Consider the following 27,014-nt stretch of genomic DNA (forward strand, 5'->3'; position numbering starts at 1 on the left):
CGACCTCTGCCAGCCCTGGGCCCCACAGCCCTGCCGCCCCCCCACGCTCCCCGCCCCCGACCTCTGCCAGCCCTGGGCCCCACAGCTCTGCCACCCCCCCCACGCTCCCCGCCCCCGACCTCTGCCAGCCCTGGGCCCCACAGCCCTGCCGCCCCCCCACGCTCCCCGCCCCCGACCTCTGCCAGCCCTGGGCCCCACAGCCCTGCCGCCCCCCCACGCTCCCCGCCCCCGACCTCTGCCAGCCTTGGGCCCCACAGCCCTGCCGCCCCCCCACGCTCCCCGCCCCCGACCTCTGCCAGCCCTGGGCCCCACAGCCCTGCCTCCCCCCCACGCTCCCCGCCCCCGACCTCTGCCAGCCCTGGGCCCCACAGCCCTGCCGCCCCCCCACGCTCCCCGCCCCCGACCTCTGCCAGCCCTGGGCCCCACAGCCCTGCCGCCCCCCCACGCTCCCCGCCCCCGACCTCTGCCAGCCCTGGGCCCCACAGCTCTGCCGCCCCCCATGCTCCCCGACCTCTGCCAGCCCTGGGCCCCACAGCTCTGCCACCCCCCCACGCTCCCCGACCTCTGCCAGCCCTGGGCCCCACAGCCCTGCCGACCCCCCATGCTCCTTGCCCCCAACCTCTGCCAGCCCTGGGCCCCACAGCTCTGCCGACCCCCCACGCTCCCCGCCCCCGACCTCTGCCAGCCCTGGGCCCCACAGCTCTGCTGTGCCCAGGGACGCTGGGAAGGGAGGGCAGGACGGGGGTTTCTGGGACCAGTTCTGTAGGGCCAGGGGCACATCCCTACGGGGCTCCTGCAGCTCGGGTCAAAGTAGCTGCCCATGGGCCCCACGACACTCTGGGTGCAGGGCTGGTGCTGGGCTGACAGGCGTTGTCCCTGGGGGAGGGACACTGCAGGGCCGGTGGGCCGGGGGGGCGTGGGCTGCACTGGGGCCGGGCGGGTCCCTAGGGCATGTGCTGGGGGGCAGAACTCGGCTTGGGGCCGGGCGCTTGGTGACCTGCGCTGGCTGCCTGTCCGCCCTGAGCCCCGGGCGGGGATGTTGATTGGGGGGGAGGCAGGAAATCCAGCCTCTGCCCCCCCCCCGGCAGGTCCGTCCCCAGGGGAGAGCGCCAGCCCGAGGGACAGCGCAGCCACCGGCCCTCGCTCCAGCCCGTGCCAGGCCCGTGGGCGGAGGCTGGCCGGTGCCTCTGCCTAGGCTGGGGCTGGCCGGGGGCACGTTGGTCCGTGTTGGTCGTCACTGGCCTGGCAGGGCTGGCTCCGTGCTCCACGGGGGGCTGGCTGCCTCAGGGCCATTGCGCTAATAGGCATCAGCCGAGCCCCTGCTGCAGCTTGGAGAGTGGAGCCCCGAGGGGCCTCCGGCAGCTTCTCCCCCGGATCCCCACGTCACCCCGCTGCGTAGCCATAGCAACTGGCAACAGTCCTCCCGCAGGCGTGGCCACCCCCCGCCCCCACCCGCCACGGGCAGGGGACCGTGTCTGAGCCCCAGACAGCCTGGCGGGGGGGGGGGGGGAGCTGGTGCCACGTCTGCCCTGGCGTGGGAGGAGTGGTGCGTGCCCCGGGAGGAGCCGGGCGACCCAGGGCAAGAGGGAAGCTCGCCCCCAGCAGGAGCCCTGGGCCAAGAGCATGGGCGGCAGCTCCCAGAAGTGCGGGTGGTGCTAGGCCCGGCGGGGCCCTCGGCCCGGGCTGAGGCTGCCTGATGCTAACCCAGCACAGGGCAGAGAAATTAGCGCGAGGCGAGGACGGGGCAGGCTCTGTGTGCGCCCATGTCTGGGGGGGGGGCTCTGTGTGCGCCCATGTCTGGGGGGGTGGGGGCTCTGTGTGCGCCCATGTCTGGGGGGGCGGGGGCTCTGTGTGCGCCCATGTCTGGGGGGGGGGCTCTGTGTGCGCCCATGTCTGGGGGGGCGTGGCTCTGTGTGCGCCCATGTCTGGGGGGCGTGGCTCTGTGTGCGCCCATGTCTGGGGAGGCGGGGGCTGTGATGGCGCGTTGGGGGTCCCCCGTCTCCTGCTCCCCGAAATGGCACAAACAGACTCCACCAGCCAGTGGAATAGAGGAAGTTTATTGCCTCTCCAGGATACAGCACAGCACAGATGTAGTCTGGTCACAGATCTGGGCTAGGATGCCTCAGGCCCCCTTGAGATGGGGGAGACTGGGCCCCTAAACTCCAGCCCCTTCCCTTAGGCTCTCCTCCATGCTCTCAGACAGCCAGCAACCCACTAACCAACTTCCAGCCCTGCCCCCCAGCCAGGGCAGCATTCCACCTTCCTTTGTTCCTCTCCATGGGGGGTGTCTGGCCACTGGTTTGCATAGTGACTCATCCTGTTTTGCTGGGTCGTGGTACCCACGGCAGCCAGTGGGGGTTACCCCAGAGCCAGCAGCATAGAAACCAGCCAGGTACCCCCACTACGTCACAGGGGCTCTGTGTCCATGTCTGGGGCGGGGGGCTCTGTGTGCGCCCATGTCTGGGGGGGCGTGGCTCTGTGTGCGCCCATGTCTGGGGGGGCGTGGCTCTGTGTGCGCCCATGTCTGGGGGGGCGGGGGCTCTGTGTGCGCCCATGTCTGGGGGGGGGGGCTCTGTGTGCGCCCATGTCTGGGGGGTTCCAAGAGCATCACCTGTTTGTAAAGGCCCCGTGAGCGAGGCCAGAAGGAGACTTGTGGCCAGGAGCCTGGGGTGTCCCCTTCCCAAGGCGAGGGGCCGGCTGGCCTGACGCAGCCCCCTCCCCACCGCCGCTTAAATGACGGGAGCCCAGCAAAGCGCAGCGTTGAGCCAGCGGCCTGGCTGGGGCCCAGGCTGTGCCGCTGGCAGGGGCGGGACCTCTCGCCTCAGGACACCGGCTCCGGAGCCAGAGTCAGCTGGCGCGGCCGGGCAGCCGGCTTGTTCTCTCCCACCCAGTTTGCTGGGAGACCTGGCCTTGGCGTCTCCCGGCAGCAGGCCGCTTTGGGCATGGTGACACCGGCCTGGATTGGATTTCAGTACCGCGCGCCCGAGGGTGCCTCTCCTCAGCCGGAGGTGCCCTGCTGGCTTTGTAGACTCAGTCCCCCCGGCTAACTCCCCGCAATGAGCCCCAAGCCAGCCGGGAGTTCAAAGCCGCCATTGGGCCGGGCCCGGCAGGGCCTGCGTGGCTCCCGCTTGGCGTTTTGGGAGCAGGGCTCTGGGGCGAGGGCGCGTTAGCCGATGGGGCTGTGTGAGGCCGCGCCTGCCCCCAGCCCTGGGCTAGCTGGGAAAGCTGCAGCCGGCTGGGGATGTGCCCAGGCCTGGCCACTAAGCTGCGCGCTCCCCATTTGGGACCTTGATTCTTCCTCTCCCGGGCCCTGGGCGGCTGCTCCTGCTGTACAGTTTGGGAGGGGAGCCCCCCCTGGAGTCAGGGGCCGAATGCTGGCAGGCCCCGCAGCCTTGGGCTTCTCCCTGGGGGCTGTACAGCCAAACAGCTCCGCCCCTGGGAGCCTGCACCGGAGAGCCAAGACTGGAGCATGTCGCAGTCACTCATGGATTTATCCTCCCAGGCCCGTGCAGCAGGGCAGAGCTGGGTGCCCCGTTGTGGGGCTGAGGCAGTAGGTGATGTGACCAAGGGCACAGGGGAAGGCTGTGGCAGACCAAGGGCCTGAAGTGGAGTCTCCCAACCTAACGCTCTCCCCACCGGGTCAGCCTGAGTATGTTGATGATCCCTGTTTCTGTTTTGGAGGCAGCTGGGCCAGTCAGTTTCACTTGGATTCCAGTTGGCTGTTGCCATGTTTAGGCAGGAGAAGTCATGGAAGGACAAGGCTGGGCCGGGTGTCCGGAGCGCCTGGTGTCGGGTGTCCTACCTGTAGGCGGCAGCGCTAGCGCCGGGGCGGCCAGTCTTCCTGCCGCTGTCCAGTTGATAGAAGTGCGCATCCAAGTCACAGCCCCTGGGGGGCTTCCCCCTTGCAAACCCAGGGCCCCTTGTTGGAAATCCGGCTCTGGGAGGGGCAGCGGCGTCTCGGTTCCGGGTGGCCCCTTTGCCTCCTGGGGGAGGCTCGGTTCAGCGGCCGTGGGCTTGGCAGAGCGGTGAGCCCACAGGGACACACGGCTGGCGGACTGGCCTGAGGGCCCTGGCACTGACTCGCCCTAACCACTAAGCTCACCCTGACCCGGCCTGCGCCCGTGTAAGCAGGGAACCGGTGAAACATAACGGTTAACAATTCCCAGCCCGCCCTGCTCCTGCTGCTGAGGCCCCCGCCCTGCCCCGGTGGGGCTCCCTGCCATGTAGGGGGGGCACGGGCCGGTCGCTGTGCTTGGGGTGTGGGCGACCCCTGCTGGCCTCTGTCGGTAAGCACTGCCCAGCGGGGGGGGCGCCCTGAGGGCCCTGCTGTAGAGACCATGGCGGGAGGGGGAAGGAGCTGGAACAAAGCGGGGGGGCTTGGGGAAGAGTCAGTCTCGTCTGGGAAAACATGAAGAGAGGAGACTGAGCTGGGGGCTTGGGGGCCTGTGGACCCCGCCCCACGGGTCTGAGGCTGCCTGCCCCTCACTTGGATGCCCGCACAGACCCCGGGCTGGGCTGCACCTCGCAGCAGCAATAAACCCTCCCTGTGCGACTGGCTGGCGGAGTCTCATCGTGGGGGTGCAGGATCGGGGGGCCGCCACACTCCCGGCCGCCGGAGGCAGCCCCAGCTGTGCCGAGGGGCGTGGAGCTGGGGCGCTGTCGGCTGGGCGGGGCGGAAATGGGGCTGGGGAAATGGCTCCAGGGCTTTCCTTACAATTCCACCAGAAACCTACTTCTCGAAGCACCCGCCCTGCAGCCCCCGGGTGCCCCTGCCCCGTGTGTGCCGGGAGGCAGGGACTGCGAGTGAGGCTGGGCCGGTCCCCAGGGCACCGGGTGTCCTGACAGCGAGCGCTTCGTCCTGCCCCGCCCTCCACCCCGTTTGTTTCCATATCGCAGGCTTGCCAGGCAGCTGGTTGGCAAGGGGCAGGCTCTCTAGCTGGCTCCTGGCTTCTAGGTGCAGGGCTGGCCGGGGGCCCCGCGCCCCCCGAGCGCTGGCTCCGCAGGTCCCATTGGCCAGCAACTGCAGCCCTGGGGGCTGTGGGGCAGTGCCTGCAGGCGGGGGCAGCAGCAGTGCCCAGGGCCACCTGCCACACGGGGAGATCCGGGGAGACGGATCCTGTGCCCCAAGCCCCCCTCCCACCTGGAACCCCCCACCCCCTGCCCTGAGCCCCCTCTCACACCCCACTCCCTCCCATGCCCTAGCCCTGAGCCCTCTCCCTACAGCTGGGGATACTCGGACCGGCTAGTCCAAGCCTGGCCAGACACCATGGCAGGGGCCAGCCTGGGCTTCAGGGGCTGGCTTGGGGTGTCAGCCACAGGGTGGGGTCTCGTGCTGGAGCAGGGCTGTGGGGCTAGCCCCTCCACTCCCCGCCCGTGCCCCTGGGTGGTCTCCCCAGGGAGCTCTCCTCTGGCTCCGGTGTTTGTGGAGCTGCGGGGCAGGGCCCAGGCCTGGCTCTTGCCCAGCCGCTGCCAGGAGCACAGTTCTCCTCTCGCCAGTCCAGCCTGGCTTCCCGCTCGTGCTGGGCCCCGTTGCTGCTGGCTCCCCCTGTGCCCTGTGCAATGCCCCGGGTGCCAGGCCCCTGCCAGGGGTCCACAGGCCTGGCCAGGGTGGCGCCGGGGCCTGGGGTGTTTGCAGCGACATGGCCAGCGTTCTGCGGTGCCTTTGCCGCTCCTGGAGAAGATGCAGCCGGGGGTGAGACCTGCCACCTCCCCTTAATTATCCACAGCGAGCGCTAATTTCCTGGCAGTTTCACGCCTCACTGTCGCAGTTTGCTGCTCGTGCGCGCCCTGGGCTGGCCGTGCGGGAGCTCCCCGCAGAGCTGCACGCACAGCCGCGGCGCACGTGCCCCTTGGCACTGGGGGGGCTGGGTGGGGTCAGTTTCACTGTCTCCGAGCCAGGCTGGCGAGGGCAAAGAGGCCGCTTGCAGAGTCCGGTGACCGGCGCGCGTGGGGAATGTGTGGGCATTCCCCGGGCACCGTGGGTGATGTTCCCTGGCGCCCGTTGTCCGGGCATTGCCTTTGCAACGTGCAGCTCCAGGGCCTGTGGGGAATGGCTGGTTCTTAGCCGTTAGGACAGTGGGGGAGCAGCTTGTGCCAAGCACAGGACTGCGGAGTTGGGACTTGTCAGTGAAATTGAAAAGGGGTGTGCTACTCACTTGAACGGGAGCCGTGGAATGGGAATAGTTAGTACATTGTTCCCTGAGTTCGCTGCCTTCATAGTCAATGTGGCTTATTCCAGTTCTGCCCCAAGGGTTCCCTTTGGTTGGCCGCCAGCTTGGCCTGCTAATGCGTAACTGTCCCCCAAGCGGCTTGAGATGTGGGGAGGAAGCCGGTGTTTGGGGTTTGTGGCACCAGGGAGGGTGGGGAAGGTGGTTTGGATCAGGAGACAATAATGCCACGTGAATGTTTCTCCTAAGGCGTGCAGCGCTGGGCTCGTTAACGATCTTGATTTTGGGGGCGTGGTCCTTAGGTTTCAGAGTCAACACAGATTTAAGATGAATGGGACAGTTGTAGCCGAGTGGTGTCAGGCTGCCTGCGAGCTCAGGCAGACACGCTGTGTCCATTGCACTTGCTTCATGTTCTGGAAGTTTTCCTCCCAACGTCACTCTTTAGATTCCAGAGATAGTCCTGCAGTGAGGTGAAACCAGCAGCCAGTTCATAGGCTCGTAGATCAGGCTTTTCAGTGTTTAGGGCTAGTTTGTACGCTGGAAATTCCCTGGAGGACCTGCCTGTCTCAGATTCTCACCCAATTCCGGCCCTGCTGAGTACTGGCGAATGGGGCCAGGAGGTGACCAGGGAACAGAGCGGGCCAGGCGGGCTGACTGGGGAAGGGATTTTTCATCAGGCTCATTATTAATCTTATTTGCTTGTTGTTTTTCAACACCCATCTGAGTCCAATACACAACACACTCTTGGGAGAAAAACTCTCCAGGTGGAAGAATCGACACACACAACTGCGGGCACATACTGGCGCTAGTCCTCCAAGGAGCTCTCCAGCCACACTACGGGAGACGGGATGGGCTAGTCTTGCTAGTTCGATGCTTATAGACACGCTGGGGGAACGTCCCCGGCCTCCTCGTGCAGAACTAGGGCGCACGCCCCGGGTATTTCTCCTGGGCACTCACCTTGATGAAATTCGACTCGGCTCCCCAGCGAGTCCCTGCAGGGAGGGGGGGTTCATGGACAAGTCCGCTCCCCCTTCGCTGGGCTCCTGGAATGCTGCGCACGTTCCTCCTCTTAATGAGGAGCCAAGCAGGACACTTAATGAGGGGGCATGGCATGGAATGCGATAGGACAGGTAGTCACCCGCTACGTGGTGGCAGGGGGGAGGAGCTGCCTGTCTCGGATTCTGACCCGGTTCCGGTGAATGGGGCCAGGAGGTGAGCTGTGCCCTGCGATGCTGGGCCACCCCGTGGGCCTGTCTGTGGGCTCTGATTGGATAATCCTCCCCGGTGCATTCGCCCGATTGCCCGGCGGGGAGTGTCCGGGAAGGCTGGGGCAGGAAGCCCAGTATCAGTGGACACAGGCCCAGAGATCTCCCGCAGCCATCCCCGACAATGGGCCTAAGGCCCCCGAGGGCCTGGCGCTGGGGAAGGCTCTTCCAGAGCCCCCGTGTGGATACAGCACGTTGGAGCTGACTCTGCATGAGCCACGGAGACCCACAAACCCGACCGTAGAGCGGGCCCCCGTGGCTGCAGAGCGGGCCCTGTGGATTTGCAGGGCTCCAATCATCTTCCGGCCACGGGGGAGCCGTCCCTTGGCTCCTGGCCCCGGCCAGCGCCGTATCCGGGGAGAGCGGCCGTGTTGAGCGGGCGGGAGCTGAGCCGGCTGGGCGGGCGGGCGGGCCAGAGGCAGAGCGGGGCTGGAGTCTCTTCACGCTGTGGGAATCTGGGTTCCAAGTGACCCCCTGGCCTAGGGGGGCGGGGCCTTCCAGCTGTTCCCCTGGGGCTGTGGGCCCGGCGGGTGGAAGGGGGCTGCCCCGTTACTGGCTTACGGCACCGTGGCTGGCGCTGGTCTGCAGGGCAGCCAGGCCTGGGTGGAGCTAAGGATCGGGGAGCAGTGGGGGCCAGGCCGGCACTTGGGGGGAGGGGCGATGGGCTGCTGAGCCTGCCTGCGAGGGCACGTGGCCGCTCTGTGCTGCTGGCAGCAAATATCCCAGCAGGTGCAGACGGGCCCCAGGGGACTGCAGTGAATTCTCTCCCAGGCGGCCGGGTGTGGGGCCTGCCCCATGCTCCTTCCCAGCCCCACCCAGGGGGATCTGCTAATCCCCCGGGTCAGACTGGCAGACCCTGGGCGGGTTCCTTTGCCTCTGCGCACGGGCCGGGGGGCACCTGCAGCTTTCAGCTCAAATCAACGGCTGAGTCTCTGCAGCTTGAGGCCTCAAGGGGAGGGGGGTGGCGGCTCTGTGCCCTGCAAGGGGCATGAGGCCAGACTAGAGAACCCCGCTGGCCCTTCTGGCCACATGCGGTGGGCAGAGCCTGGGGCCAGGCAGGCAGAGCTGGGGCCAGGGCGAGGGCAGGGGGCGGGGGGCGGGGGCAGGGGCAAGGGCAGGGCGGGCAGAGCCGTGCCAGGGGCCGTGTTCTTGCTGCCCTGAGCTGTGAGGTGCCCACACGCCCTGGTGTGGGATGTGACGGTCCCTGGATCTGCCCTTCCCCGACACTCCAGGCCCTGCTAGGACCGAGCTTTGCCAGCCGCTGCTCGGGTGCTCCCTGGAGGAGCCGCAGGTGCAGACCCAAGCTGGGGGGGCCGGGAGCTGAACCCCCGGGGGAAGGCCCCTGAGGGCTGTGGCCTGTGGCGCTCGCTGCTCCCCGGGGCATCGGCAGGCCGGCTCCTCGCCTCGGGCTCCCTCGCCAGCTGCTCCCGTGGCCGCGCAGCCCCAGCTCCCCGGGGGGCTCACGCAGCAAGAGCCTGCAGACACCGCGGCTTGGGGCCCGCGTCCCCCTGGTTCTGGGAGCCGCAGGGCAACGGTCGCTCCAGGAAACCGGGCTGCAGCGAGCGCCAAGGCCCCGCCATGCCCGCCCCGCCTCGTGCTCACGCAGCGCCCCTCGTGTGGGGAGGAGGCAGCGGGTATGGCTGTCAGCACAGTCCCCTCTGTCCCTGGCCCCCTCACGCTGCTCCCCCCCCACTCGGCCTCCCTCTCCCTATGCTCCCCCTGTGCCCCGCTCAGCTCCCCCTGCCCCCGCTCGGCCTCCCTCTGCCTCTGCTCCCCCTGTGCCCCACTCAGCTCCCCCTATTCCCCCACTCAGCCTCCCTCTGCCTCTGCTCCCCCTGTGCCCCGCTCAGCTCCCTCTGCCCCCCCCTCGGCCTGCCTCTGCTCCCCCTGTGCCCCGCTCAGCTCCCCCTATTCCCCCACTCAGCCTCCCTCTGCCTCTGCTCCCCCTGTGCCCCGCTCAGCTCCCGCTATCCCCCCACTCAGCCTCCCTCTGCCTCTGCTCCCCCTGTGCCCCGCTCAGCTCCCTCTGCCCCCCCCTCGGCCTGCCTCTGCCTCTGCTCCCCCTGTGCCCCGCTCAGCTCCCCCTCTGCGCTGGGCCGAACTGTGAGCTCATCTGAGCCCTGGGCACAAGGGGGGAGCTCTGCTGTGCTAAGCACCGAACAGACTCGGAGACCCCGAAGAAGACCGCAATGGAGATGGAGAGCGTGTCTGCGTGTGCGTGTGTGTCTGTGTCTGTGCACGCACGTGTGTGTCTGCGTGTCTGTGTGTGCATGCATGTCTGTGCGCATGCATGGTGTGTGCATGCACCTACCCAGTCGTTCAGCTGGAGAGGACATAGGAGTCCACCAGAGGTCATCTCTGCTAGCCAGTAGACCGCGCTGCCTTCCCCGACTCAGTAGAGTCCTGGGTTGCCCCCGAGATTGCCCAAGAACACGTAGGGAGGGAGCTAGGAGCCCAGAGGCCTGTTCCCGCTCAGCGGCTGATCTGCTTTATGGCACTTGGTGCCTCAGTTTCCCTCTGTGTATCCCGGCAGTAAAACAAGTGACCCTCCCTTCCTGGGGGTGGGAGCGGGAGCGCTGATGTGCCAGTGCCAGCTGGGACTCAGGTGCTGTGTGTGGGAGGGGGCCGGGTGCGGGCTGCCTGGTCCCATGCCCTGATGGCGGGTTCACGGGGCTCGGGCTGTGAACAAACTTTCTAAGCGTTGGCTGGGGGGTGGCGGGGGTGGCGGCGGGGCAGGCTGCCTGGCGGCGGAAGGCTCCTTGCTAGCCTCCCTCTCAGCCCCTGCCCACGCTGGCCCCCCGCTCTGTCTTCCTGCCCCTTGCGCCAGTGACCCCCTGCCAGCCCCGTCGCACGGGCATGGCTGCCCACGCCCTGCCAGGCTCCAGCCCCTGGAGCAGCCTCCGGCCGAGCCCCGATCTCAGCGCAGCAGCCACCTGCTCAGCCCCGGCAGGGCCCGAGTCTGTGCGGCCCCTGGGCCCTGCAGCGGGCGGGGCGGGGCCGGCCCAGGGTGGGGCCCGAGTCTGCACTGACAGGAAATTTGCCAGTTTCAGACCCGGCCGTGGAAGTAACGAGCCAGTCGCTGGGTCACTGCCGGCTCCGGCCCGGGGCAGTCTCGCCGGGGAGGGAGGGGCTGAGCCTGGTCCCACACCTGGCCTGCAGGCGTGACTAGCCCCACGCTGGGAGCCGGAGGCGAGAGGCCGGTGTCCCCCCCGGGGAAGCTGCGTGGCTGGCTGTGCTCCGTGGCCGGCTGTGCTGCGTGGCTGGCTGTGCTCCGTGGCCGGCTGTGCTCCGTGGCCGGCTGTGCTCCGTGGCCGGCTGTGCTCCGTGGCTGGCTGTGCTCCGTGGCCGGCTGTGCTCCGTGGCCGGCTGTGCTCCGTGGCTGGCTGTGCTCCGTGGCCGGCTGTGCTGCGTGGCCGGCTGTGCTGCGTGGCCGGCTGTGCTCCGTGGCCGGCTGTGCTCCGTGGCCGGCTGTGCTCCGTGGCCGGCTGTGCTCCGTGGCCGGCTGTGCTCCGTGGCCGGCTGTGCTGCGTGGCCGGCTGTGCTCCGTGGCCGGCTGTGCTGCGTGGCCGGCTGTGCTCCGTGGCCGGCTGTGCTCCGTGGCCGGCTGTGCTGCGTGGCCGGCTGTGCTGCGTGGCCGGCTGTGCTGCGTGGCCGGCTGTGCTGCGTGGCCGGCTGTGCTGCGTGGCCGGCTGTGCTGCGTGGCCGGCTGTGCTCCGTGGCCGGCTGTGCTCCGTGGCCGGCTGTGCTCCGTGGCCGGCTGTGCTCCGTGGCCGGCTGTCCCAGGCCAGGAAGAGGAAGACACGTGGCAGGTAGAATCCCTCGCTGTGTCCTTCCCTGCCCTCAGCCGGGGGGCTGGCCTGGCCTGGGCTCTCCCAGGCCGTATTTCATTGCTTGCAGAGCCCCCTCCGAATATGGCCCCCAGACGGTGACCTGGAGGAGGTGGAGGTGCCGGGGGGGGGGGCGGCTAGCACGATTTGTTAGGCTTGTGGTGACACCCGGCCGCCCAGTCAGGAGCCGGGCTCCATGCGCCAGGGGCTGTACAAAGACAGCAGAACCCTCTGGAGCCCAGGGCTAGACTGCGAGACAAAGTGGCAAGTTGTCTGCCGTCGGGAAGGGGGAGCTCAGTGCAGCCTAGTGCGAGGCCCGGGCCAGCGCCCGCCGGGGGCGAGGCAGGGGCACCGCTGCACGGCGCTGGGCCAGTGGCGCTCGCACTGCACACGACCCAGCAGCGAGCTACGGCTGGGAAGGGCCGAGAATCCGCGCAGGCTCGTCAAGGGCCTTGTCCCCCAGTGAGGCCTCGGCTGGCTACTGCGCCAGGTCTGGGCCAGCTGGGGCGGGTAGAGGAGAGCGCCCCAACCGAGGGTCGGTGAGACAGCGTGGGGATCGTGGTCACTCAGTTCATGTGTTCTCTTGCACATGACTCCTGTTGTCCTGTGGTAACCCCATGTGTGTGCCTCAGTTTCCCTGGACAATGCACTGCTCTCTAGATGGGGATGGGAATTCCAGGGGTGCCTCGCTGCCCAGCCCACCACGTTCACAATGGCCCAGGTGTGACGTAGTGGGGGGCTGTCTGCTCCGTACCCCGGGGTTCCCCTGCACTGTGAGGTGAGATTCCTACTGACTCACCCGCGTGTGGATTGGCCCAGACACCGAGTCCCAGCCTGAGCAGAGAACAAGGCTCTTCCCCGGGCACAGACAAAGGGGGGGAGGCAGAGACGGCACCTGGCTGAGGGCAGGGCCTGGGAGCTGGGCAATTTCTAGCTGGGAAACATGAAGGGAACAGACTAAGCTGGGTGCTCAGGGTCTAGGGGGGGCCATGGACCCCTAACCCAAGGGGGCTGAGGCATCCTGGCCCTGACTCCGGTAACCACATCACGTCTGTGCTGGGCGGTATCCCAGAGAAGCAATAAACCCTCCAAATTCTACTGGCCAGCGGAGTCTGTTCTGGCTGCTACAGGGGTGCAGGATCAGGGGGGTCCCCGACGCACTGCCACAGCAGGCTCACTGTACCCTGAGCCGGGGGGGGCAGGTGTGATGGCGCGTTGGGGGTCCCCCGTCTCCTGCACCCCGAAATGGCACAAACAGACTCCACCAGCCAGTAGAATAGAGGGAGTTTATTGCTCCTCCAGGATACAGCACAGCACAGATGTAATCTGGTTACAGGAACTGGGGCTAAGAGGCCTCAGTGCTCCCCTTGAGATGGGGGAGTCCCAGCCCCCTCCCCAGTTCCTTCTCCCCTGCTTTCCAGCCAGGAACTAACCAACTCTCTTCCAGCCCTGCCCCCCAGCCAAGGCAGCATTCCACCTTCCTTTGTTCCTCTCCATGGGGGGTGTCTGGCCACTGGTTTGCATAGTGACTCATCCTGTTGTGCTGGGTCGTGGTACCCACGGCAGCCAGTGGGGGTTACCCCAGAGCCAGCAGCATAGAAACCAGCCAGGTACCCCCACTACGTCACAGCAGGTGACCCCTTTTGCTGGGGAAGCTGCATAAGGGAGGGGAGGGGGCGGGCTGGAGGGAGAGAGAGCAGCTCCCTCAGGCTGGCAGAGCGTAAGTCCTTGGGGAAGCCTGGCCGTAGCCGGAGCCTGTGGTAGATGCTATCGTGCGGCGCACAAGAAGCCTGACCATAGCCGGAGCCTGTAGTAGATGCTATCGTGCGGCGCATGAGAAGCCTGGCGGAAGCCGGAGCCTGTAGTAGATGCTATCGTGCGGCGCATGAGAAGCCTGGCGGAAGCCGGAGCCTGTAGTAGATGCTATCGTGCGGCGCACGAGAAGCCTGGCGGGAGCCGGAGCGTGTGGTAGATGCCATCGTGCAGCGCACGAGAAGCCTGGCGGGAGCTGGAGCGTGTGGTAGATGCCATCGTGCGGCACACGAGAAGCCTGGCGGGAGCCGGAGCGTGTGGTAGATGCCATCGTGCAGCGCACGAGAAGCCTGGCGGGAGCTGGAGTGTGTGGTAGATGCCATCATGCGGCGCACGAGAAGCCTGGCGGGAGCCGGAGCGTGTGGTAGATGCCATCGTGCAGCGCATGAGAAGCCTGGCGGGAGCCGGAGTGTGTGGTAGATGCCATCATGCGGTGCACGAGAAGCCTGGCGGGAGCTGGAGCCTGTGGTAGATGCCATCGTGCGGCGCACGAGAAGCCTGGCGGGAGCTGGAGCCTGTGGTAGATGCCATCGTGCGGCGCATGAGAAGCCTGGCGGAAGCCGGAGCCTGTGGTAGATGCCATCGTGCGGCGCACGAGAAGCCTGGCGGGAGCTGGAGCCTGTGGTAGATGCCATCGTGGGCACACGAGAAGCCTGGCGGGAGCTGGAGCCTGTGGTAGATGCCATCGTGCGGCGCACGAGAAGCCTGGCGGGAGCTGGAGCCTGTGGTAGATGCCATCGTGCGGCGCATGAGAAGCCTGGCGGAAGCCGGAGCCTGTGGTAGATGCCATCGTGGGCACACGAGAAGCCTGGCGGGAGCTGGAGCGTGTGGTAGATGCCATCGTGGGCACACGAGAAGCCTGGCGGGAGCTGGAGCCTGTGGTAGATGCCATCGTGGGCACACGAGAAGCCTGGCGGGAGCTGGAGCGTGTGGTAGATGCCATCGTGGGCACACGAGAAGCCTGGCGGGAGCTGGAGCGTGTGGTAGATGCATCTGTGTGCCATCGTGCGACGTACGAGAAGCCTGGCAGGAGCTGGAGCGTGTGGTAGATGCCATCGTGGGCACATGAGAAGCCTGGCAGGAGCTGGAGCGTGTGGTAGATGCCATTGTGCGGTGCACGAGAAGCCTGGCCTGACTTTTCCGGTGCTTGGCGACTTTCACATGGTCAAGGTACAGAGCCCGGGCGTCCTGCACCTTCCTCTCCCCAGCCCGGGAGAGCAGCACAGGCAGGCTGCTGGCGCTCGCTGGTGAGGAGCGTTTCCAGCCGTCATGACCTGGCCACGCTGGAAATCCGGGCAGGGCCCAGCTCGTTTCTGTGGTTCATGCCCCGAGCCTCACTCCCGTGGCTCAGAGCCGGGCTGTGCTCAGGCCCAGGGCGTCCCCCTGCGCGTTGGTCCCCTTCTCAGTGCCAAACAACAGTGTGACAGGTGAGGGCCAGAATCCCTTGGCCTGGAATGGCAAGTTACTCAGCTTCGTTACCGGCAGCAGCCAGCGCCCCACATGCCGGGCCCTGCGGCCAGGGGAGATGGGCCCCGACGGCTCCGTGACACGGGCTGGGCAGCCCAGGGGCCGCAGCCTAGGGGCAGAGCCTGGCTGTCCTGAGTCTCAGGCTGGTGCCAGCGCCTGCCCCGAACGGCTTGAGCGGTGGCCCCAGAGAGGGTGGACCGAAGACAATGATCAAGCAATTTGTCTCCTGCCATCCTTCTCCAGCCTCTGACAAACAGAGGCCAAGGACACCATTTTATCCCCTGGCTAATCGCCTTTTATGGACCTAACCTCCATGAATTTATCCAGCTTCTCTTTAAACTCTGTTATAGTCCTAGCCTGCACAGCCTCCTCTGGCAAGGAGTTCCACAGGTTGACTACGCGCTGTGTGAAGAAGAACTTTCTTTTATTAAAACAAAAACACAGGACTATGTAGCACTTTAAAGACTAACAAGATGGTTTATTAGATGATGAGCTTTCGTGGGCCAGACCCACTTCCTCAGATCAAATAGTGGAAGAAAATAGTCACAACCATATATACCAAAGGATACAATTTTAAAAAATGAACACATATGAAAAGGACAAATCACATTTCTTTTCTTAGTTTCAAACCTGCTACCCATTAACTTCATTTGGTGTCCTCTAGTTCTTCTGTTATGGGAACTAAGAAATAACTTTTCTTTATTCGCCCTCTCCACACCACTCATGATTTTATAGACCTCTATCCTATCCCCCCTCAGTCTCCTCTTTTCTAAACTGAGAAGTCCCAGTCGCTTTAGCCTCTCTTCATATGGGACCTGTTCCAAACCCCTCATCATTTTAGTTGCTCTTTTCTGAACCCTTTCCAAGGCCAAAATATCTGTGTGCCAGGCTGGGTGAGAGGGGAAGGGCTAGGGGCTGTGCCTGCTGGGTTGCTGTTTGGGGGGCTGAGGTGAGTGTGTGGGAAGTTGGCCTGTCGGGTGCCATTTCAGACTTTGGGGCGTGGGGGGTCATGCTGCGATGGGGGCCAGACTGAGGGCAGCGGCTTCAGCAGTGTTACAGAGCATGCTCAGTGCAAGCCAAGCAGCAGATCAGAAGCTGGGGGGACCGACCCATTCTGCCCCTTCCCCCCACAATAGCTCTTTCTTGGGCTAAGGCACCGGAAACTTGGTTTTGGGCAGATAACTCAGCAATTAGCTGTCAGGAGCCCTGGATCTAATTCCTATATAAAGGCAAGAAGGTGAAATGCGTATTGGGCCCAATCTGCACTAACATTACCCGGGGATGGAACCGTCTAACCACGTGAGCAATTAACTGCTCAGCCTGGGCTTACTGCCATTCCCGGTTACACACAGGCTCCAGCCCCGCTCCTGGGATGTCCAGCGGTTACCCAATGACCTGCTTTTTAACATCCCTAATACGAACGCATTCTGACCCCTTGTGGCAAGTCTCTGAAGGGACACCGGGTAGCCGTGGCATTGTCGTGGGGACGAGGGACACAAACCAGCCCCCGCTGCAGCTCTGGGACCTTCCAGGCTCTGCGCGGGGCTCGGCTCTGTGGGCTCAGAATAGCTGCGTTCTAGTCTTGGGACTCCCCCTGTGGCCGCATCAGTGCCTCAGTTTCCCCACCTGCAGCCTGGGAGAGCGTTCTACGAAGCTGGCGGGGGTTTCCAAAGGGCTCTGCAGCAGGGCTGGTGCCTTGCAGGTGTGAGACCCGCCAGGGCCAGGCTGGAGAAGCTGACTGAGCTGAGGGTCAGGCCAGTCGGGGCTGGATCCCAGAGGGTGACCCCCTGCTCCGCCCCACTGACGCTGGGGCATCCGTCTCTGTCCCTGGGGAAGCTGGGTGGCCCTGGCTTGCTTGGGCAGCGTGCTCAGAACTGGAGCAACATCCGGTCCAGGCTGCTGCTCTTTCCTGGGGGCCCTCGTGTCCTGCTGGGCCGGGTGTCTCCTGGATGCCTCGCCAGGCTGGGTCTGCCCTCTGAGGCTGCTGCTCCCATGGCCGACATCTCCTAGCTCAGGGCTGGGAGCCTTTCCTGGGTCAGGGCCGCTGGCCCACAGACAAATCAGTCGGGGGCGGCTCACAAGAAACCAACCCAAACCCCTCAGCGACGTGGCCCCCGACTGAGGAGAAAAAAACCTAAAAACAACGGCTGGTCCCGCAGCACCTCGGAGCCGAACGAAACGTGGCTGAGGCACGAGCGTTCGTGGGCACGACCCACTTGTGAGGAGAAGGGCGCTGTGGCGTGGGGGGGTGTCGTTACATTCACGCTTTGCTGTATTGGGCTGTGTGTGCGTGTGCCTCAGTTTCCCCTGGCCACTGCAGCACTCTGCATGAGGCGGGAGAGGCTGGGCCTGACTCATGGCAGATGTGTATTGGGCCCAGAGGGCCAGACACAGGTGATGATAACTCCTGGCGAAAAAGGGCAGGCGGGGCTGCCCCAGGCGGGGGGCGGGGCCTGTGGGAAGAGTTGTCTCGTCTGGGCTAGGAGGAGAGAAGGCGTTAGAGCAGGTAAAGGGGGGGGAAGGGCCAGGACCCCTTCTCCCCTAGATGAATGGGGCTGCCTGCTCTTCTCCCTGCGCGAACATGGATCCCTGAGCACCAGGAAACCTTCTGTTCTACCTGCTGGCTCTGGTGACCATATTTTCTGAACCAAAATTAGGGACACATTAGCCACACCCCCTGACCCCTGTTAGCCACGCCCCTGACCCCACTAGCCACGCCCCTGACCCCCATGAGCCATGCTTCTGGAGGTAACACTCTTGGGGTCAAGATGGACACATGACCAGAAGTAAAAGGTGTCATGTGACCCCCTCTAAGAACTTTTCCCGCCATCCTCCTACCAATAGGGATCAGTTTGACCCCCACTGAACCCCCCTCATGCAACTATCCTGCAATTGCATTAACCCAACGTGTGTGACATTAACTCGGGGGGGGCAAGGCTGGGGGAAGTGTCCCCGCTAAGAGTTTCCTCCCATGAGCGGAATGAATTTTGTGTTGTGCACCAGCACTGAGTTCACGTGGCTTGTTTGGATGTGCCACTGTGGCACCCAAGTTATTAATAAATATCCTAGGTTATGTCTACACTACCCTCCTAGTTCGAACTAGGAGGGTAATGTATGCATACCGCACTTGCTAATGAAGCCCGGGATTTGAATTTCCCGGGCTTCATTAGCATAAGCGGGGAGCCGCCATTTTTAAATCCCCGCTGCTTCGAACCCCGTGTAGCGCGGCTACACGGGGCTCGAACTAGGTAGTTCGGACTAGGGTGCCTATTCCGAACTACCGGTACACCTCGTTTCACGAGGAGTACCGGTAGTTCGGAATAGGACCCTAGTCCGAACTACCTAGTTCGAGCCCCGTGTAGCCGCGCTGCACGGGGTTCGAAGCAGCGGGGATTTAAAAATGGCGGCTCCCCGCTTATGCTAATGAAGCCCGGGAAATTCAAATCCCGGGCTTCATTAGCAAGTGCGGTATGCATACATTACCCCGCTAGTTCGAACTAGCGGGGTAGTGTAGACATACCCCTATAAACCTCGACCTTTCCCCTCCGCTGCCCTGTCTCCCCCTGCTCTATCAGCTCCCCTGGTGCCTGCTGCCCCCCAACCCCTCACTCTCCTCTGCTGTCCTGACCCCTGCCCTTCTCACTGCCCTCAGCCCTCCTGGGACCTGCCCCCCTCCGCCAGCCCTTCTCCCCTCCCTGTGCCCACTCCTCCAGTAGCCCCACTCTGACCATCCCCTCCTCATCCCCTCTCCTCTGGTCCCTCCCCTGCAGGTGTCTGCCCTTCTGCTTCACCCCCAGAATCCCCTGGCACCTGCACCTTCCCTTAGCCCTGCACCCTCCTGGTGCCTCCCCCTTCCCTCACTGCCCCTGCTCCCCTTTGCCCTCTTTTTCCCGGATGCCCATCCCCTCAGCACTCTCTGCCCCAGTTCCCCTCATGCCCCTCTGTGCCCTCACACAGGACTTGCTCCATCTTGCTCCTTTCTTATGCCCACCCCTCCTTTCAACCCTTCTCCCAGCACCTCCTCCTCCTCCCTCTTGCCCCCATGCCCCTCCCCTCTCCTCACATCACCCTGTCCCCTCCACCGACACCTCCCCTCCCTCCTCCTGTCCCTTTCCTCATTGTCTCCACTTGGCCCCCGGCCTTCCCCTTTCTTCTCCTGCCCTGCCCCCCTCCCCTCCCCTCAGCACAAGGCCCTTCCCCCTAGTTCTCCCCCTGCCCCTCCCCCACCTTCTGCCTTCCAGTTTGCGGGGCTGGAGTGTGTGGCCCCACCGGGGCAGGACTGCTAGCCGGGCCTGGAGCTGGGCCGCCTGCCCCGCTAATTTTACTGCAGTCCCCGCACCGGCTTTGGCTCCCATTAGCAGGAGCATGGGGGGGAAGCCCCCACCCCCCAGATCCGGCTTGCGGAGCGTGGCAAAGCGAGCGGGTCCATGCAGCGGAGAAAGGGCCGTGCACAGAGCCCACGGGCAGAGCCCAAACATGCCCGGCTCTGCAGCATGCCAGCCGGGCTCCGCGTGGTCTCTGCCGGACTCTGGCAGCAGCTCCAGGGAGCGGCTGTGACGGCGCGATGGGGGTCCCCCGTCTCCTGCACCCCGAAATGGCACAAACAGACTGCACCAGCCGGTGGAATAGAGGAAGTTTATTGCCTCTCCAGGATACAGCACAGCACAGATGGAATCTGGTCACAGAGCTGGGCTAGGATGCCTCAGGCCCCCTTGAGATGGGGGAGACTGGGCCCCTAAACTCCAGCCCCTTCCCCTAGGCTGTCTCCTCCATGCTTCCAGCCAACAACCCACTAACCCTCTTCCAGCCCTGCCCCCCAGCCAGGGCAGCATCCACCTTCCTTTGTTCCTCTCCATGGGGGGTGTCTGGCCACTGGTTTGCATAGTGACTCATCCTGTTTTGCTGGGTCGTGGTACCCACGGCAGCCAGTGGGGGTTACCCCAGAGCCAGCAGCATAGAAACCAGCCAGGTACCCCCACTACGTCTCAGCGGCTTGCCGGGTTTATCCCCCTCTCCCTCCGGCGGCAGCAGCAGCCGCCTGTGGATGGAGGAGGCGGCGTGGCCAGGCTGGCAGTCCCGCGGCGGGAGGGAAGGGCCATGGGAGGGAGGGGGCATGCCGGACAGCGGCGCGTGCTACAGGGGCGCTTGGCGCTCTGGACACTGCGCCACCGGCCGCGGCCCTGGGTGCCTGCGCAAAGCGCCAAGGGAGCCGCGCACGTGCTGGGTGGAGGCGGGGCGTTGCTGCTGCGCCGCGCTAGCTCCGGGTGTCCCAGCGAGGGCGGTGCCGCTTGTAGCTCGATCCCAATGGGTTTTCCAGGACATTTGCCGCCTTTATCAGGACACCGGGACAGAAGCCTTAAATCCGGGACTGTCCCGGGAAAAAACGGGACGTATGGTCACCGTACTGCTGGCTGGTTGGGGACCCCCTGACACGCCGTGACCGATGCTCCCCCTTCCTCTCGCACACCGGAGCCTGGGGGGCCCAGCCTAGTAGATTGTGTGTGCTCCAGCGCCATTGGTGGCAGCGGTGGGGGGGAGGGGTCTGCAGCACCAGCACAGGCCCCCTAATGCTGTGGGGGGAAGCCCTGAGCTTCGGGAGCCAGATCCAGGCAAGCCGGGGGCCTGAGGTTCCCCACGCCGCCCTAGCTCCTCTGGGACCCACTGCTGGGCTCTCTCCTCCCAGCTCCGTGGCCCTGCCCTGCGGCCTGCGAGGGGGCGGCTCGGGGCCAGGCGGTAACAGGTGGTTTCTTCTCTTGCAGGAAGAAGGACGGGCCGAGCCAGCATGTCTCCCTCGCCGTAGAGCCGCCCTGGGTGGGCTTTGCTCCCCCCCAGCCCAAGGTGAGCCTTCGTGGTGCCTTCCCCTCCCCCAGGGCAGCCGGGCCAGGCCCTCCGCAGTGACCGAGTGGCCTTGGGCAGGGACCCCAGCTGCTGGCTCTACACACGGAGGCAGGGGGCACAGCCCCCAAACAGGGACTGCTGGCACGTGGGGCCCACGGCCCCTGTGGGACGCTCACCCCGACACGCTGCCGCTGCACCGGCTGAGGGGGGTCGCTGCCAGCCCCCCGCACTGGCACAGCAGAGCCAAGCCCCAGCCGGGGGTTCTGCGCCAGGGTTGTGCCCACGCTGCCTGGGTGGTGGGTGGTGTTGGCAGGCTCAGCGTCTAGTGCCCTGCACGGCTTTTGTCCCGGGACACTTCCCCGGGGCCAGGGAGCAGAGATCCAGGCCTGGGCTCTCCCTGCCCGAGTCAGCAGAGCCCGGTGGGGGCAGCGTCTGCCGTCTGGGGAGCAAGGGCGGCACGGCCGGGGGCGGGACGGGCGTTGGAGTCCAGCTTGCAGCTTCGCTACAGTCGGGTTGCTCCCGGACCTGCCTCTTCGTCGGTCACTGGGGAGCATCCGAGCTCGGCCTGTGGGTTGTCATTGCCTAGTGGCGCACGACGCCTCCTGCCTTGTTATTGTAGGGTCTCTTGTGACTCCTGGGCTTTGCATTCCCGCTTGCTATTGCCGGCGCCGGCTGGCTTGGGGTGCTTGTCCCGGGGCCGTGCTCTGGGGGACCCTGTGGGTCAGGGAGGCCCCGGTGTCGCTCAGGAGAGGAGGGGCAGGGCTTTGGGGAAGGGGCGGGTTGGGGTGAAGCGGGGGGGTTGTCCCCCCTTCCCTAGCAACAGCCCTGGGGCTGCGCACGCTCGTGTGTGACTGTGCAGGCTGCTGCTCCGGGCCCCGGGGTGGCTTTGGGGCCGAGCGCCAGACCGAGCCAGGAGCAGGCGGTTTCCTGGGGGCGCTCCCTGTGACGTAGTGGGGGTACTTGCTGGGATGTGGTGACCCCTGCTGTCTGGAGCAAGACCCAGCAGGGAAAGCCTCACTAGGCAGAGGTAAGGCCAAACTTGTTGAACCAGTGGCCAGACACCCCCCATGGAGAGGAACAAAGGAAGGTGGATGCTGCCCTGGCTGGGGGGCAGGGCTGGAAGAGGGTTAGTTAGTTCCTGTCTGGAAGGCAGGGTATAAGGAGCTGGGGAGGGGGCTGGGACTCCCCTATCTCAAGGGGGGGCACTGAGGCCTCTTAGCCCCAGTTCCTGTAACCAGATTACATCTGTGCTGCGCTGTGCTGGAGGAGCAATAAACCACCCTCAATTCCACTGGCTGGTGCAGTCTGTTTGTGCCATTTCGGGGTGCAGGAGACGGGGAACCCCCAACGCGCCGTCACACTCCCGAATCCAGCCCCCCCGCCAGGAGCCAGTGCGGACGGAAGCCGTTCCAGGGGATTCTTGTTCCGCTGTGAAGTAAGGTCATTTTCTGACCAGCCTGCGGCCATTCCCAGCGTGGCTCCCAGTGCTCCCGGGAGAGACGCCGATTCCTGCAGGGGCGGGAACCCGACTCGTGCGCCTGACATGCACACGCACGCTCGCACGCACTCCCACACGTGCACTCGCACATGCACTCGCACACACGCTCACACACACGTCACTCACACCCACTCACACACACGCACGCACTCACACGCACACACTCTGACACACTTTCACTCACATGCACATATGTGCACTCACACGCACTGAAATGTGCACTCACACTAGCACGCACTCACATGCACGCACACACGCACACAGGTGCACATGCACACTCACACTCACCCTTGCACACACACTCTTACACGCTCACACACACACGCTCCCACACCCCCCCCCCGCAGGGCTCCGTTTGGGCTTGTGTCCAGGTTCCTGAGCTGTCCGTGCAGCCAGCAGGGCCGAAAGCTCCCTGCTCCTGCTCCTGCTCCTGCTCCTTCTCCGCAGGCCTCTACCTCCCTCCTCATGCCAGGCTCAGCCCCCCCACCCTGTGGGGAAAGCGGCAGCGGCGCTCGCCTCCGGACTGAGGGTCACTCCAGGACCTGAGCCCCGGCGCCCGCCCCCCTGTGCTTGCTGCATGGCTGGCAGGGCCAGTCGCAGTCCGGGGTCACGTCTGCCGCTGGCGCCGGAGACAAGGGCAGATCGACCAGCGTCCGGCTCCCACCGGGCTCTAGGGATGCTAGAGCCCAGCGCCCTGGTAACCGGCTAACCCATCAACCGGGGCCGGCGGAGCTGGGTCCAGCCCACGCTGGGCTACCAACTCCCAGCCAATTAAGGGGGGGCAGCCAGGGCAGTCCCTCTCGCCCAGCTGGGCAGGAACAGCCCCTCCCGCCAAGAATAGGGCTCCTCTGGCTCGCGTGTGGAAGAGACTTTGAAAGGGAGGGAACCGAGGTGGCAGTAATTTGGGAAACCTCCGCACACAGGGCTCCTGAACAGAACCACGAATAAGGCCTTGTCTACACGGGCATGTTTTGTGGCCAAACCTGCCTTGCGGCGGCAAACAGGGAGAGCGTTCACGCTGCTGTGCAACTTTTGTGGGGAAAAACACCCACGTTTAGTGACAAAACACTTCCAGCCTGCAAGAGACTTTTGTCTTTTCCCCTCCTTTTGTTGTCGCCAAAGAGCCAGTGGGGACTCCGCTGTTCGGTTTGTCCAGAGAACTGGCTCCCGCCGGTATCTCACCAGGCCTGTGCTGCTGGCTGTGCTCAGTGTTTGGTGATCTCTGCTGCCCTGCGGACCTGCGCCCCTCCCACATCAGAGTTCCAGGGAGGGTCTGACACTGAGTGCGCTGCTCCCTTTAGGGAACAAAGAAAAAGCAAATTTTGGACTCCTCCTGCTCTCTGTGCATGATGAACCCAGCGGCAGGCAGATGGCGGCTGCAGGGGGAGGGCTGGGGACGCTGCCGTGCTGCTTGGACATTCCTCAGCACGCAGCGCTCTCACAGCTCCCAGGGAATCCCAAGGGCAGAGATGCTTACCCACAATGCTTTGCTCTGTCTGTCAACAGGCTGCCAGCCATATGGCCAGGAAATGTCGACAATGGGAGCTGGAAAAACCAGTTTGACGGTTTTTCGCTTTTGGCGACTTTGGCACAAGGCCAGCACTTTGGTCACCAAACCCGCCCAGTGTAGACACAGCTCGCAGGCTGGGCAGTGCCCGTCCCCCTCAGGCTCTTACGTCCATCAGGGCAAGTGTCCTCCCCGTGCCCAGCCCCTCCCTGTCCCCCCGGTGGCAGCCGCTGCCCTGGCTGAGGGTGGCCCAGAGTTCACCTGAGTGGGGGGAGGCAAAGAGGCATCTGACCCTGCTGGCCACTCACCAGCCACTGGCTCACTGCTGCCACCCCACTGGCTTCTCCTTGCATCGCTCCACCCCCCCCCCCATGGCCTCTCCTTGCATCGCTCCACCCCCCCTCCACTGGCCTCTCCTTGCATCGCTCTACCCCCCCCCTCCTGCTGTCCTCTCCTTGCATCGCTCCACACACACACACACCCCCGCTGGCCTCTGCTTGCATAGCTACACCCCCCCCTCCACTGGGCTCTCCTTGCATCGCTCTACCCCCCCCCCTTCCTTCTGTCCTCTCCTTGCATCGCTCCACACACACACACACACACACCCCCGCTGGCCTCTGCTTGCATGGCTCCACCTCCCCCCACCCCAACCCCCGCTGGCCTCTCCTTGCCTCGCTAAACACACACACACACACACACACACACGCTCTCCCCCACTGGCCTCTCCTTGCATCACTCTACTCCCCCTTGCTGGCCTCTCCTTGCATCGCCACACACACACACACACACACACACTCTCTCTCTCTCTCTCTCTCTCTCTCTCTCTCATACACCCGCTAACCTCTCCTTGCCTTGCATCGCTACACACTCACCCCCTGCTGGCCTCTCCTTGCATCTCCCCCCCCCCCCCCCCCACTCCCGCTGGCCTCTCCTTGCATCCCTCTGCCCCCGCCTTGGCTGTGGGTCCTGCCCATCCATCTGAAGTGATTTCACTCTTAGCAAGCGGGGGAGGAGAAATCCAGCCCCAGCCCCACTGACATGGGACAGGAGGGTCTGTTGAGCTGGGATCTCTGGGGGCAGGGCAGGAACAGGCCCAACCAGTCCAGGCAGCAGCAGCCTCCTGACTAAAATCCCCCCCCCCCCAGCCCCTGCCCAGCCAGCCTGGGTCACCATGTGCCACTGCCCCTGCTGCTCCTACAGCCCGGGTTGGGTGGGGCACGGGGGCAGCTGATGGCCACGAGCAAAGCACTGGTCTGCTGCGTGCCATGCCCCCCTCCCCCAAGCCAGGCAGGGGCTGCATTTCCAGAGCCCCCCCAGGGCCCTGCCCCTGGCCGGAAGGGAGCCAGCCCCGCAGACCCCGACCCCCAGCCGCTTGGTCTGGGAGTGCACGGGGCCACGCCGGGGCTCGGAGCCAGGCTGCAGCAGGATCGGGCCCTGCCCCCGGCTCTGGCCCTCACGTCCGGCGTCTGACGGATCCGGGGGGTTGGCACAGACTGGAGCCGCTCGGTGCAGACGAACCTTTGGCGCCGCCAGGCCTGTCTGGGCTCCGTGCCCGCCCGGGGACGGCTGCCTGCTCTCGGGGCCCCCAGGCTGGGTCGAGTCTGGGGCAGGTGCCAGAGGCGCAGGAGCGGAGCCCCCGGCACAGTGAATGCAGCTGGACCCGAGCTAAGGCGCAGTGCGGGGCAGCTGGCGCGGGCACCAGAGGGCACTGCCGGTGCGGCTCTCCCAGCGCCAGCCATGGAGCAGCTCTGCTGAGCCCAGGCCTCTCCCCCGTCCTGGCTGGTGCCTGCCACGCCCGTCCGGGCTCACAGCTGCCCTGCCTCGCCGTGCCCGGGGCAAGCGCATAACCCGCTGCATGGGGCTCCAGCGCGGGAGAGGCTGCGAGGTGCCTCCGGTTCTCCGGGACCCGAGCAGTTTGCAAAGGTCCCTTTGTCCTGGAAGGGAAACTGAGGCACAGAAGGCTGTGTATTGCCCATGTCAGCAGAGAGCTAAGAGGCTAATCCTGGGGCCTAGCCCAGGGCACTGGACCATCCTAGCTCTTCGGGGGGATGGTGCTGGGTCAGTGGGGCTGGACGGGGGGGAGGAGCGCTAGGGGCTGGCTTGCCTAGTGGGCTGTGCGCAAAGCAGCCTTGGCTTGCCGTGCCCCCAGAGCAGCTCTCCCCGAGCCTGGTAACGGGCGGGTTTGGGGCTGCAGGGCCGGGCCCAGCCGAGAGCCTGGCGTGGGCTGGGCCGGGCTGAGCTGCCGTCTGTTGCAGAGCAGGCCCGGGAGCAGCTGGGAGCTTGGCCCGGTGGAGCCCAGTGGCCGTCCTGGCGGCTCCTGTGCGCAGCCCGGGGCAGGCAGGAACAGCCAGACCTGCCCTTTGGCACCGCTCCTCCTGCACCTGGCTCCACGCCCCCAAAGTACACACGGAGCCGAGTGCCAGCGAGTCCCAGCCAGGCGAGCTGCCCGAGCCACGGCTCCTGGGATCCCAGGCTGAGGGGCAGCGTCTGGCCGAGCAGCCAGGGCGCGTGGGGGTCGTGCCCGGGTTCCTAGCGCCCCGGCAGAGCCCCGGCCCATCAGGATGGCTCAGCCGCCGCCCTTCCCCTCCAGCGCCCCGGGGCTGCGTCGGAGCAACTCGGCTGAGTGGCGCTGGAACGTGAGTCGGGGCAGCAGTGCGGGCACGCACTGGCCCCTGCCAGCTGCCTCTGTCCTGGCTGCCCCCCCGATCCCTAGGCTCGGGCCCAGACAGCCGGTGGTGCGGGCCCGGGGCAGCTGGGTGGGAGGAGGCCCCGAGCCAGCGAGGGCGCCTTTCCAGACGGCTTCAGGGCTCTGTCCCAGCTCGGCTACGGAGCCGCTGGGCTGGGCAGAAGGGAAGGAGTTAACCCTGCGTGGGGCGCGAGGGGCCCAGCCAGTGTGTGTGCACGTCGGGGGGGGGGGTGTTGAGCCGTGCGTGGGGACACACGAGGGGATGGGGGTGTGGGGAGGGTGTCTGCACATGCATGGTGGCAGGTGTGTCTGGGTACACAAGGATGTGGGGGGGAGAAGGGATTGCGTGTGTGGTGCACGTGTGTGTGTTTGGCCACGGGCCTGTGCACACGGCTGGGTCTCACACAAGCGTGCGTGTTTGTAGCTCAGTGCCGGGGGGGCTGCGCACGGAATCCCGGTCTGTGTTGGGGGCTTTGCCCGTCTGGCAGCTCCCACCCCGGCCTGGTGCCCACCGAGCCGGGCACCGGGGGCTCTCCTGTGAGGTGAGCCCAGCCCGGGGCACCCGAGGCCCTCGATGGGCAGACGAGTCCCACCTGGGACAGGCCAGCCCCAGCCCCTCCCGCAGGGGACACAGGCTGACTGGCTTGAGAGGGGCGCTCCCCGGGATCACAGGGCCAGCGTCGGCTCAGCCGGCTGGGCAGGGTGTCCCGTGGCTGTGGGGCAGGCAGCGAGGGCCAGGCTGGGGGCCGGGAGCTGGCTGGAATTCAGGCCGACTTGCCCCTGGCACTGCGGGGCCCTGGCCCTTGGGGCTGACGCTGCCTCCCTTCTGTCCCGCAGGCCTCTGAGCTGTTTGAAATGATCGAGAAGATGCAGGTGAGGGGCCCGGGGAGTGGGGGCCGTGCGCTAGGAGGCCTGGGGGCTCCCTCCCAGCTCCGCCAGGCCCACGG

The 27,014-nt window shown here is 65.6% G+C and overlaps 1 protein-coding gene across 5 annotated transcripts in view; it reads left to right on the forward strand.

Annotated features, from left to right (window-relative positions):
- Nucleotides 1–27,014, forward strand: part of RAP1GAP (RAP1 GTPase activating protein) — a 74,739-nt gene that overhangs the window by 21,310 nt on the left and 26,415 nt on the right. For 4 of the 5 annotated variants that reach the window (XM_089773075.1, XM_089773078.1, XM_089773074.1 and 1 more), the window contains exons 3-4: nucleotides 20,298–20,376; nucleotides 26,905–26,940. In XM_089773075.1, coding sequence (XP_089629201.1) covers nucleotides 20,298–20,376; nucleotides 26,905–26,940 — 115 coding nt within the window. Of the gene's footprint in view, nucleotides 1–20,297; nucleotides 20,377–25,583; nucleotides 26,018–26,904; nucleotides 26,941–27,014 lie in introns of those variants that run through there. The other variant, XM_089773077.1, reaches the window with a different exon arrangement.

The sequence above is a fragment of the Pelodiscus sinensis genome, chromosome 24 (assembly GCF_052426305.1).
Source record: "Pelodiscus sinensis isolate ZL-2025 chromosome 24, ASM5242630v1, whole genome shotgun sequence".
Lineage (NCBI taxonomy): Eukaryota > Metazoa > Chordata > Testudines > Trionychidae > Pelodiscus > Pelodiscus sinensis.